This window comes from Kogia breviceps, chromosome 1, assembly GCF_026419965.1.
Source record: "Kogia breviceps isolate mKogBre1 chromosome 1, mKogBre1 haplotype 1, whole genome shotgun sequence".
Lineage (NCBI taxonomy): Eukaryota > Metazoa > Chordata > Mammalia > Artiodactyla > Physeteridae > Kogia > Kogia breviceps.
Window position 1 is genome coordinate 19,440,396 of NC_081310.1, and position 13,355 is coordinate 19,453,750.

At 41.8% G+C, this 13,355-nt stretch overlaps 1 protein-coding gene across 2 annotated transcripts in view; it reads right to left on the reverse strand.

Annotated features, from left to right (window-relative positions):
- Positions 1 to 532: 532 nt before the first annotated feature.
- DUSP10 (dual specificity phosphatase 10) overlaps positions 533 to 13,355 on the reverse strand; it is a 40,849-nt gene continuing 28,026 nt past the window's right edge. For both annotated transcript variants that reach the window (XM_067027961.1, XM_059064685.2), the window contains exons 3-4: positions 5,124 to 5,495; positions 533 to 1,791 (exon numbers count right to left, since the gene is read on the reverse strand). In XM_067027961.1, coding sequence (XP_066884062.1) covers positions 1,526 to 1,791; positions 5,124 to 5,495 — 638 coding nt within the window. In that variant the 3' untranslated portion in view covers positions 533 to 1,525. The remainder of the gene's footprint in view (positions 1,792 to 5,123; positions 5,496 to 13,355) is intronic.

Sequence of the window (13,355 nt, forward strand, 5' to 3'; positions counted from 1 at the left end):
TTCTCACGCCTTGAAGGAGGTTACCTGAGGCTTCTGCTTTTTTTTTTCTTTTTTTTTTTTTTTTTTTTGCGGTACGCGGGCCCCTCACTGTTGTGGCCTCTCCCGTTGCGGAGCACAGGCTCCGGACGCGCAGGCTCAGCGGCCATGGCTCACGAGCCCAGCCACTCCGCGGCATGTGGGATATTCCCGGACCGGGGCACGAACCCGCGTCCCCTGCATCGGCAGGCGGACTCTCAACCACTGCGCCACCAGGGAGATGCTTCCGCTTTGTAAGAGGAATTACATTGGCAGAAGTGGGTGGCAGGGCTGCGGCAATAGAGGAGATCATGAGTAGGCAGACCGGAGCTTTTTTTACTCCCTTGCTAATTCTCTCTCCTTCGCACTAAGGCCAGAGACTATTGTCTCTCCCTCATCTCTCTTTCCCTTTATAAAAATGTGTGTTTATTTCCAATTATGTTACACGTCCAAGTTACTGGAGCTGTGAGATGCTTGAACCTGAACTGAGGAAAAGAGGAGGAAAAAAGACACATCTCCAAATGAGTTTCATTTATATAATGAAAATAAATTTTTACACAATCAACAGAAACACACCAAGTTCTTTTTGAGAAAAATATTTTTAAATAAATTTTTGTCTTTTTTTTTTTTTTACATTCTGATATACATATGTAACAAGGTTTATGGCACTGTAACCAGAATCAAATCCAAAAAAAGTTAAACAAAGGAAAAAGGTGGGAAAGAAAGTAATTGGTTTTGTTTAATTCCTTTCTAGCTCCAAGCTGGCAATTTTGCACTATTTGTCTATCATTCAGCTGCCAGCTCTAACTCACTTGCACACTCAAAACACCATATTATTGCACAAGAAGCCAGTGAAGGCATATGGTATAATGGTCAGTTCCTTGCTATTTCAAAAAAATCTCTTAAACCCAGAGAGGGGGGAAAAAGTAATCCAGAGTACGAAACACACAAAATCAACAGTATCCTTTGTCTCTTTAAAGAATGTGAAGGGTTCTTAGACCACTTAAGCTGCCCTGATCTTCTCTTTGCATCAGTGAGCACAGCAGGGCTTGGTTTGGTTGGGTTTTTTGTTTTCGTAAGGACAGCCCAGGCAGATCCTAGGTCTTCATGATTCAATGTCTTTTCTACGTACTTTGGGTTCTTTTTAATTGGTTTAAAGTGTAGTATCTTCGGTCTATGAACCTGCACAGACTAGTTAATCGTAAACTCTACAAATAGCTTAAAAGGAAAAGGGGAAGAAACAAATTTTGTTATATTTTTATTGTTGACTTAAAAAAATGACGTCTTTAGCCTCCCTGCTTTGTCAGTTGGCGGGAAGTAAATCTCAACGACATCAAAAGTTAAGTTCTTCTCCTCACACTTGTTAAAAATAAAAAGTTTTAAACAAGTTTGTTTCCATTCACAAACTTTACCCCATCTAAAAAAAAAAAAAAAAAAAAAAGAAAGAATCCATCCTCCTTCCTCTTCGCCTCCTAATGGAGAACAGTCATCCTTTCCAGCCAGATTATTGTCACACAACCGTCTCCACACCCATCAGCTTTGGTGTCAGGATTCGTGGTGTCACACCGTTGTTTAGGTCTTCCTCAAACTCCAGCAACTGCCCCATGAAGTTAAGGTTTGGGGAAATAATTGGTCGTTTGCCTTTGACAAATTTATAAGCATCAGTCATGGTCATCCGCGTGTGCTTCATCAAGTAAGCAATGACGATGGTGGCGGAGCGGGACACGCCAGCCTGGCAGTGGATGAGCAGCCCCTTCCCGCATTGGTGAGCTTCCTCTGGAACAAGGGAGAAAGGCAAGAGGTGCAGGGAAGGAGGAAGAGAGATGCAGGGAGAGAGGTTAACATTTATCTAGACTTGACAATGCCACAGTCTGTAGGGAGAGAAGACATTAGAAGGGCTTTGAAACTAAGTCTAGTTTACTAGTTAATCATGTATGTTGACGTCACAACCTCCAGAACTGGCAAAAAGCAATATTAGTATGAATAAGAAGCTACATTTCTACGTTTAAAGGGAAGACGAGGTAAAGGAGTCATGCACAATAATAGCTGACCTCACAGGTGACGGTGGCCAACGGAGGATGGAGCCACAACACAAATTAGCCTAAAGGTTAAACAAGCTACTGGTTAAGCAGACCTCTCTGATTCAGGATGTTCATTTCCATCGCCATGTTGTGTCACTTGTCAAAACTACTGTTCTTAACCATGTCCCTCCCACCTGTGATAGAGAAAAAGCATTTCTTTGTTTATACTATAGAACTGCTCTGTGCAGAAACTGGTACTAAAGGGATAAGAGTTTCAGCCTTAGGAAACTCTGAAGGGGGTTCAAGGAACAAAACTCAACTAGAAAGTTAACTACCTTCAGCTTCTCACTAGCAAACCCTATTGTTGCAAAGTTAAAGACTTGCAGTTCTCAGGCGTAGGGTGTCACCTACATCGGAACCGTCCAACCCCCTCTGCATCTACACATGCCTTTCCAACGTGGCAATGATGCAGAAGATGAAGGAATTAACAGAAATGGCTCAGAATCCAGAGCAATTGAAAAAGGCAATACTTTAAAGGTTTTCAGGTATATGAAAAGCCCAGGAGAATAGCTCTCGGGTACTGCCCGAATGGATTCTTAATGACACTTCTAAACTAAAAGGCATCCCAAAGAAAGCATCCCTGGAAAACATACCGATTAGACGAAGAGTAGGAAAGGAGGTCGTAAGGAGAGTCCCATTCTAACAAAAACTCCTTCTATTGGCTACCCACTAGGAGATTAAGAAAAGAAACATTGTGCAAATTTTCATCTTAAAAACCCAGCAACTTACTTGCTTCCTATAGATAACGGTATTTTAGGAAAGTATCTCCTGTTTTCAATTTCTTCTCTTCAGGGCACACTATTTGAGGACCTCCACCCCAAGATGGGGAAGCATGGGGGTAGGAAGAAGAGCCACAAAGGGCTAGGTCTGACCATGATTCCACCTGGTGGGGGACCTTGTGTGAATCATGTAACTTCCCAGAGCCTCAATCCTCCTATCTGAATAATGGGAATAATTGTAACTAACCAGGCTCAGGAGATATGGGAATAATATCACCCGGCTCAGGAATAACATAGTTAAACCCTAAAGCTAGACTCTGCTTAGTTTATATTAGACTCTCTGTGAATGCTGTTATGTTTCTAAAACCAGCTGTGTTTTCCTTAAAGCAAGACTATCAGATTTCAGTTTATCCAATGATATATAACAATGAGAATAAAATATTGTGCCTGTGCAGGGTGTGATGCGGAATGGTTTTCGAGGTTAAGTGCTATTTATTACTTGTTTTGTTTTCTTTCTAAAACACCAGGTGAGGCTGAATAATCTATAAGGAATGTGGGTGCTTTGACTAAAATCCTCTTAGAATCTAAGCATATCTTATACTACCCATTAGATGAAAAATAATTTCTTAACTTCCCCCAACTGGAATTAACTCAGATAAAATTGCACTCATAACATCCTATATCAGCCAGGAAGTTCCTCATCTACTTGGTGACAAACTCTTCTTCCTTGGGACTCAAGGTTCGATTCACATATCGCTAATAAAAAATCTAAGGTATCTGCACCCACAATCATTGCCCATTGAGAACCAACAGGGCCTTGTAAACACTGCCCCACTGTGTTCCCCAAAGGCTCCTGGCCTCGCAGTCAAGAGGATTAGGCTCTGGTCCCTTTAGTGACCACTCAGAATTTCCTTCCAGACTGAACATTCTATGGTCCTGCAATACATAAAGGCACAATTAGCAAGGATATGCCTAGGTTAAGTGACCAGAGCTGCCAATTCTACAGCAAATCCATCCACCCTAATGGTTGTTAAATCCAAGGGGTTTTTTTGTTTGTTTGTTTTTCTTTTTTTTCTGACAAAGGAGCACTGAACATGAGTGCATTCTTCTTGGGACAGAGGTCAGTAACAATCGGCTACAATATTTAGGAAAAGTACTGGGTCACCCTTTTGTGGTAAGAAAGATTGGAATCACTTGAAAAAAAAAATTGTTGAGTACCTGCTGGGTGTCAGGTACTCCCCAGGTGATAATTTGAGCCTTGCAACAGTTTGAGGCTTAGAAGCAGCGAAAGTTAAAGTTTAAGATTAGGGTTAGGCTGGCCGTCGCTTCCTTCTAGAGATTAAAGCCTGCTGTTGCTAGAATTTTCTCTCCTTGGTAACTACACGGGCTATACAATTTGATCTTTCCTACTTTAATGAGTCTGGGGTAAACTAAGGGAATCTAGTAGCATCTCATGAGCACTCAACTTCAAGTCTTTTTGCTACCCAATGTTTAAAAACGGAGGCAAAGCAAACAGAAGGCAAAAACTACTCTCCCCACCCACCCCCGCTCTTTCTCTCCTCTGTGCTGAGTAATGCGTAGACATGTTCACTACAGCATTATGTTTCTGAAAAAGATCCTTCAGAAACAATCCTTCAGCAAACACTACCTTTGCCTCAAGCCGTGGCAAATTAATTTAACTCAAGGTAAGGGAGATGTGGGTGAGTTTGGAGAGGTGTCATATTCACAATACAGCTGGCCCCGGCTACCCGCGGGGGATTAGTTCCTGGATAAAATTCACAGATGTTCAAGTCCCTTATAGAAAATGGCATAGGAAAGTCAGCCCTCTGTATCCGCGAGTCCGATCCGCGGTTCGTTGAATCCGCAGATGTGGAACCCGCGGATACGGAGGGTCGGCTGTACTTTACTCCCTGCAAAGTGCCTAGGGATGCCAGCAGACTACACATACGCACGGTGCCTGCTCTGGCCGCCAATTTCTTCCTTTCTAGCGGTTCTTTTGAGATGGTGTTATAGAACATCTCAGTGCTAACCCCTGCCACTTTTTCACTGAGAACTTGAGGGATGTGGAGGTCTAGTTGAACGGATCCCAACCCAGCTGAATTACTGTTCTTTTATAACCATGGTTCCAACACACTTGATGGGTTATGACTTGGGAGAATGCTTTGGCTGCACCAGGTGGCAGAGCCCGAAAACACCTCGGTGGAGCTTTTTTTTGCAACACAGGCGTAGATCTTGGACTTGGTATCAGAGCCCAAGCCAGAGAGGAAAGGAAGGCGGAAGGCGAGACTTCCCCGTAGGAGATAGTTACCAATGAACTCAAAAGCCTCTTCGAAGTACTGCCTCAGGTTCTGTTTGTTGCTGTCGGTCGCCGGCAGCCGCTTGTAGTTGAACAGGCCTTTCTCGTAGTGGTAGAGGGGGAGGTGAGTGGTGACGTTGATGACATAGCCAATGTTCAGCCGCTGCATCGCATCCAGGTCCTGAGCATCCTGCTCGTTGCCGAGGAACAGGAAGGGCAAGATGGGCGTCAGCTCTGCATTCTCGATGTCGGGGGTGCTGGGGATGGACTGAGGTAGCATGCTTGAGGCCGCAGACGCGCCGCTCCCCACTTCCCGGCACTCTTGGAGCTGCAGGGAGTTGTCACAGAGGTTTTCATGGTTCTGCTTAAAACTGCTAAGTCCACCTGGAACAAAAACGCAAGAGCGAATGACCACGCCTAGAACTTCAGAGCTGGCAGAAGATATCACTTTCCTCTTAGGAGTGGGTGTGTTTAGTTGCTTATTACATTTTAAAAAATAAAATCGAAATACAAATGAAAAGTCCATGTGGAGACGGAGGACAAACTTTGGAGGATATCACTGCATGCAGTACTTTGGAAGTGTGCTTTTTATACAAACTGGGGCACGTTCCCCTGGAAGGAGTTCCACAAAGCATCAGGCAATTTCATTAGCAGCAAATTTGTTCTGCCCCAAAGAGCCATATGCTCAGTGGCCTATATAGAACCTTGCACTTTGGGAGCCCAGGAAGGCACAGATGACTTCCTTGGGTGTAGAATTGCTGCCTGTACCTGGGCAGTGTAGGTGTTTGTCTTGCACTCTTTGTAAGCTCATCTTACCCAGAAGGCCAAGTTTGCTCCCAATACAGAAGAGTAGTTACAAGCAGGGACACTGGAAGAACCAGGTTATCTTGGCTATAGTCCCAGTTCCACCACTTCCTGCGTCTGTGACCTGGATAAATTAATTTCTCTCTCTGGGCCTCAATTTCCCCATCTGTAAAATGAGGGTAACGGCATACAGCTCTTCGTGTGATTGGGAGTCTGGAATGAATGGATACATATATAAAGTATGCAAACCTCCCCCTCATCAAATGCAGTGTCACTTATGAGAATGTATCTTAAGGAAATCATTGGACCAAAGACAGCCAGCTAGATGCATAAAGATGTTTGCTACAGCAATTTTCTAGAAAGGTCAAAAACATTTTTTTAAAAGGGAAAAGTTGACATGTGCACCCAATGGGATATTATGTAGCCATTAAAAGTTGTGAAAGGACTATGAAAACAGTGTTTCTGTTTAATAGTAAATGAAAAAAGCCAGTTTAAAAACATTCACCTTATGTGTGATCAAAAGTTGAAAAAACATGCAAGAAAGAACACTGAAGTCAGGAAATTTATAGATCATAGTTTATTGTTTAAACTTTTCCTTTAATATTTGTCAGATACGTTTGTGGATAAGCCCAAAGGATTATCACAGAGGTAAAATTATACATGTAAGGGCTATGAAATCAGAGTTGACATTATTAACTACCAAATGAGCTCTAATTCTTACCAACTGGATACACTCTGGCCTTCCCTTTGAACAGAAAGGGAAGTTGGAGATCTCCTAGAAGCTGAAAGCCACCAGAACCCAACATTGACCCACCTCACCTTCCCCCAGATAGATGCCTTACTTCTGTCTTGATAGTTTCAAGAGATAAGGGAGGAAGCATAACGGGTGAACAGGATATGGTTGTATTGAAATAAATACAGGAAGTCTATCTGTCTACCAGTTTCTGAACATATGTCCTTCTCCGTTTCAAGTTTCATCTTTGGCAACCACAGCAGGAAGCTCCAGGCTGTAACCCAGACCAAGTCTCAGGGCTGTTCACAGCCAATGCACACTAGCCGTATACACCGGGGAAGTCATATTTTCATTAAGATCCGTCATGACTCAAAGGTCATTCGGAGGGGGTGATATTATGACCACCTGTGAGTATCAACACCTGTCTTTGCTTTTGGAAAAGAAAAACAACAGCTATAAATTCATTTTAATTGATTTCTAGAATTAACTTCTGCCCTTACATCTTATTATTCTGCTATGAAACAATGATTAAAATAAAAAGTTTGTCTAGACCCAAAGAGATCATTTTTCAAGTAGATAGAAGAAATGGAAACCACCAGAAAAACTTCATCAGGGAATACCTAAACAAAAATTTGCAATTGCCCACTGTCACCATCACAAGCTCCACAAAAGAGACTAAAGAGTTATTTTACAATCTGCCCAGCTTTGGCTCCATAAAATCCAAGTAAACAGTTCCACACTGGTTCTGTAATGGGAATCTAATTCACTTTTTGTTTTTTGAGGAAAAAGACAGTTGTTACACTTTTCCGTATAAGAAGAGAGGACAGAACAACAAAACAGATTCAAAAGAAGTCTTTAACAGGGTGGATTGGAGGGGGGGAACTTCTCTCTGTTCTTATTTAGTGTACTCAAGCTGTAATTTGTCTTAAAAGCAGCTAGTTTAAAAAAAAAAAAATGCATGCCAGAAAACCACACACACAGAAAAAAGCAGCATACAGCTTTTTAAAATTCTGTCTCTACACCTCCTTTCCCAATGACATCAGCTGGAGGCTCCCCACCTGCCCAGTTGCCATAGCAGTTACACAAAGACATACAATGACATCAGTTGGCATGATATCAGCTCTTTGAGTGCAAACAATACAAGAAGAACTACTTTGTTTAAGGCCTTTGGTGCAACTGTGCTCTGGGGAGCCAATGATGTAATGCTAACAGGTGGCATGGGCCTTCCATTTGCCTAATGGGGGGAAAAAAACCCATGGGGGAGGGGAGGGGAGGGGAAGGAATTGGAGACAGACAGACACAAAATACTCTGAATCCCAGGGGGTGCCCACGTGCAAAATTATGTGTATATTGTACGTTTAAGCCATGTGGGAACTCTGTTCCTCGAATCTTTGGAGGCAGAGCGGATAGAAAAGGAAATATTCTAATTCACACATATTAACTAGACGAGGAAACCCTCATTGAGGGATATGAACAGACAGTCTGTTCAGCTGCCAGTCTGCTGACCGGTGTCGCCATCAGCTCTCATTAAGGGCTGTGCACAGCTAGATACTGCAGTTAAAGAACTCTCTCTGGGGATGGCGCTTACAGCAAAATGAACCAGTAGAATCTCACAGTGGTGGTTTTGAGAGAGATGTCTGTATAGGGAGGATTGTTTCCTTCCCTTAGAGGTTTGGAATTGGAAGCCAGGGAGGGTTGAAGGGAAGATGAGGGCTGATATGGTTCTCCCTTCCAACTACTTTCCCTCCACCCGACCCCATCACGTATCACAGAAGCCAAACGGACTATCACTTAATGAGGAGTTTTGATAATTTCATATTTGTTATTACTACCTAGGAACATTACAAGATGAGATAACTAACAATTGAAGTGGAAGCAGCGTAGCATGGTGGTTAAGAGAGGGGTTAGAGGCAGGCAGACCCAGGCTGCAACTGTGATTCTGTCTCATGAGAGTTTGTAAGACCTGGTATAAATCCCTCTTCCTCATGAAGCCTCAGTTTACTGATCTGTAAAGTGGACTTAATATCACCTGCCCATAGAGTTGTGGTACAGGAAGCCTATGTAAACATATAATCGGGCATTTGATAAATAACATCTTATCTCCCCAATGCCATCCCTGTTATTGTCCTCACCTCCAGCTGATCTGCTGGCTCTGAAGTTTGTGAGACCCCTAAATGCAGTGCAAGTGATTCTGAGGCCAGGCTGCTCAGGCCTGAATTCCAACACTACTAAATACTGGCTCTGAGACCCTTCACAAGGTCCTTACCTTTTGGCTCCTCCATTTCCCCACATATAAAACAGGAACACCTACCTCACACTACAGTCTTGAGGATTAAACTGATTTATAAAAATAAAGTACTTTGAAATGATATCTAGCACATCTTAAGCACTTTTTTCATTACTGTGGAAAACTACCGTTTTAAAGATCTCAAAAGAATTCTAAGACAAATACCATATGATATCACCTATATGTGGAATCTAAAACATGACACAAATGAACCTATCTGTGAAACGGAAACGGACATAGAGAACAGACTTGTGGTTGCCAAGGGGGAGGGGGTTGGGGGAGGGAGGGAGGGGGAGGTTGGGATTAGCAGATGTAAGCGATTATATACAGAATGGATAAACAACAAGGTCCTACAGTATCACACTGGGAACTATATTCAGTATCCTGTGATAAACCGTAATGGAAAAGAATGTAAGAAAGAATGTATGTATATATATGTATAACTGAATCACTTTGCTGTACATCAGTAATTAACACAACATATCTCAAAACAAAAAAAAAAACAATTCAAAAGAAGGCAGAAAAGGAGGGAAAAATAAGGTACAAATTGAATGAATACAAGAGCTTCGAGATACGAGGTTATCATCCAGAAAAAATAAATTCTGCTTAATATAAAGACTCTCAAGGATAATAGGCTAATGTTTCCAGAGTTTTTATTTGTCAAAGCTTATTGAAAAAGAACTAGGAACCAAGGTATCTGAGCAGTTTCAAGGTTTAAATAATATACTTTTATCATAAAGAAAGCAACAGCTCCCTATCCTTCTTCAGCAAACACATCTGATTTCATTTTTTTCTCTGTCCTAGCTTTCCCAAGAAAGCCTGTATGTCTTTGGATTCCTGGGTTTGCCAGAGGAGAATTGAGTGTTTTCAATAAAATCACTCTCTTCTCTCCTCCTTCCCCTCCTCTCCCCTGTGTCCCCAAGTCCCCACCAGGCTGAGTGATCCCTGTAGACACACAAGGGCTCCCAGTTATCAGTGCAGATATTTCCCGGGCGGGAGCAACAGTGCTGGAGGCAAACACTTCAGACCTTATCTCAAAACCAGGTTCTCTGCCAAAATGAGCTGATCAGCGTGTGGATTCTGAACGGCAACCACAAAGAGTGCTCAGCACCCCTACAAAATATGTAGAAATGCAACCGGTGAGTTTCCTTCAACGGGAGGTCAGTGAGGGGACAGTCCCACTGAAGCAACGGATTCTCGTTGTAGTGGGAAACCTCTCTTTGTAGATGTATTTCACCTCCTGGAGCTGTGTTGGCTATTGCAGCCCTAGAAACACAAGAGCCCTCTGTAGTGTGATTCAGAAGCAGTGCTCTGGGTGGCAAATTAAAGAAACCACATCCAAATGCAGAATCTATAAGCAAGAGATTTCCGTCATCCAAAGATGGCCAGCGCTTTGGCACACCAGCTTTTTTGGCTTCATGCTAAGTTGAAAAGTGAGCGGTTTTTCAGAACTCTAAGGAAAGCTCTCACTGAAGGTCAGCAAATGACATTAACACCCAAAGAAAAGTGGAAGGGAACTCAAGTTGGACTTTTCTACAAGCTTGCTGCGAGCATATTCATTGCCCCTTTTTGTTGTTTGGAGTTTCTTATTGGGTGATTAGTGTTTTAAAGTAAAATGGTACTTGATGATAGTGGTTAAGAACGTAGACTCTGGAGCCAGACTGCTTGCGTTGAGAATCTTGGCTTCCATCACGAACTAGCTGTGTTACCTTGGTAAATTAGTTAACACCTCTGCACCTCAATCTCCACACCTATAACGTGGAGTTAACAGTAGTATTTATCTGACAGGGCCCTTACTTTGGATAAAATGCTGCATGCGTTAGATATTATCACTATAAATGGGAAAGATATTGGTATAAAAGGGGTCCTGATGGATACTATTTCGTGGGCCCTCCATGGAAACTGGAGTCCATCTAAGCAGACTCCCAAGAGTCTATTCTCACAAGGATCCTTGTGGAAGAAACAAAGCCTGAATAAACTGGAGCTGACCTCAGGCTTCCAGAGTAGAAACTCCCAAAGATGGGGGCGGTCAGAGTTGTTTCACACTTTGCAGGGAAGAAAATCATCCATCTTAACAGGAGACATATTAGAGATACAAACTAGAACCACGAAGATTACTTCTAATTCTTGTTTTCTATGAAATTGTCTTCATAGGTCACTGACACGACTAGGGATTTTATAGTAGGAATGATTTCAAGTTTAATACCAGATGGTATCACCTAAACTGTCCTATGATCGTGTCCGCAGGGAACATGTATTCCTTCCTAAGGGGAATGAAGGGAGGCTGTATCAAAGAGGGAGAATGAGTCAAAAGTGCTGTGTCACCAGGTGTAAGGTAAGAAAAAAAGGGATAAAGAAACAACTTTGTTACCAGGGGAAGAGAGAGGTTTCGGTGGCTGAGTCCAACAGTGCTGCTGGTGGGGACCATCCCTATGACCCCTAAAATCACATCATTTCATTGCTTACGTGTGGAAAGTCCAATGTGTGAAAAAACATAGACAACGAGTTACCATAAAGCTTAAAACTCTTTAAAAAAACATTAGGATCTTGAATTCAACTGAGCACATTTTGATTATCTGGGCAAATATTGTTAAGTGTTCCAGGAAGATGTATCTGCTCATATGTTAGTCCCTTGCTTCATGGATTTTTTTTTTTTTTTTTTACTGTCTGTTCTCTCTTAGGAGATACGAGTTCTCTACAGATATACTTTAAAAGCCAACTACAGAAGGCAGTTTATTATATATAAGGCAGCAGGGAAAGAGTACAGGAGTAACCTTATTTAAATCCCTTTGTACACAGGACTTCGCTATATGTCACAGGAAGATAAGTGATTTGTTGATATGTTTGATACCAAGAGCTGTAGTGAAGATATCAATCGCTTGGTCATGGATGGGTGATCAATCTATTTTTGGAAATAATTTATAAAAATTAAAAGATAAGTTAAAAGACCTCTCTGGTGTCTGTTTGACCTAGTGACAAACCATAGGTAGTAACTACTTCAAGAATGCCCCTCCCAAAACTGTCCTTCCAAAATAGACTAAAGATTACTCCTGTCCTTACACTTAATAGTAATCTGACAAAGTTGTCTTTAGTGATGTTTTGAGAGAGAAAAAAAGAAAATTCCTCAAAAGTTTATACCAGAATATTCTCAAATTTTGAGTTAATAATACAGCCTTTTCACTGGATTTTCGGTTGGACAAAAATCATAATTTAGACTCTTGATGCTGGACAAAATTCATAATTTAGACTATTGATGCTTACCTGAAATAGACATCGTTTGTATCATCATTGTAACTCAGGTATCTTATTTTTGTTTCCCTCAGATTACATGCCATCCCTTCCACCCCAACAGTTCAGTAGACTGTAAAATCTGGCATTCTGGAAATAAGCTAATACTTGTCTATCATATGTACCAAGAATTAAAAACAATAATTTTTGCTCCTTCCTAATCTTTGTATAATTTACAATATGCTTTCAGCTAAATTTTTGGTTCTGCATACTTCTATAACCATTTTCAATTATTAACTTGTTTGGGGGCTCTGATTTCTTCTGTCTTAAAATATATTGCTTTCGGGCTTCCCTGGTGGAGCAGTGGTTGGGAGTCTGCCTGCCGATGCAGGGGACACAGGTTCGTGCCCCGGTCCGGGAAGATCCCACATGCCGTGGAGCGGCTGGGCCCGTGGGCCACAACTACTGAGCCTGCGTGTCCGGAGCCTGTGCTCCGCAACGGGAGAGGCCACAACAGTGAGAGGCCCGTGTACCGCAGGAAAAAAAAAAAAAAAAAAGTATATATATATATATATATATATATATATATATATAGCTTCCTTCTTTGACTGCTAGAATCTTTGTAATACCCTCAGTGGAAAGAATTTTTTTTTTTTTTAACTCCTGCCTAAATATTCACCTCAAGAAAGCAAACCGAATCAGAAAGATCCAATGACTTAGGAAATGTGATTTACAAAAATTGAAAATGAAGCTTTAATTGTGTGCCTTCCAAGAAACGCTGACCCTGGCACGTTTTTGTCAAAGTTGAAAAGATTCTGCTTTTGTCCCTGCCACCCCACCCTCTGCTCAGAAGTTGACTCTGCCTCCTCCACTCCGGCAACCCCCAGCTTGTTCTCTGTATCTAATGAAGTCTGTTTCAGTTTTGTTTTATTAGTTCATTTGTTCTGTCCGGGGACAGGCAAAAGAGGTGAAGGGAGTGAAGAGGTACAAACTTCCAACTATTAAATATATAAGTCATGGGGATGAAATGCACAGCATATAGTCAATATCATTATAATAACTCTGTATGATGACAGATGGTAAGTAGACTTAGCACGGTGATCATTTTGTAGTGAATAAAAATATTGAATCACTAAGTTGTACGCCTGAAACTAATGTAATATTGTATGCTAATTATAATTCAATAAAACAT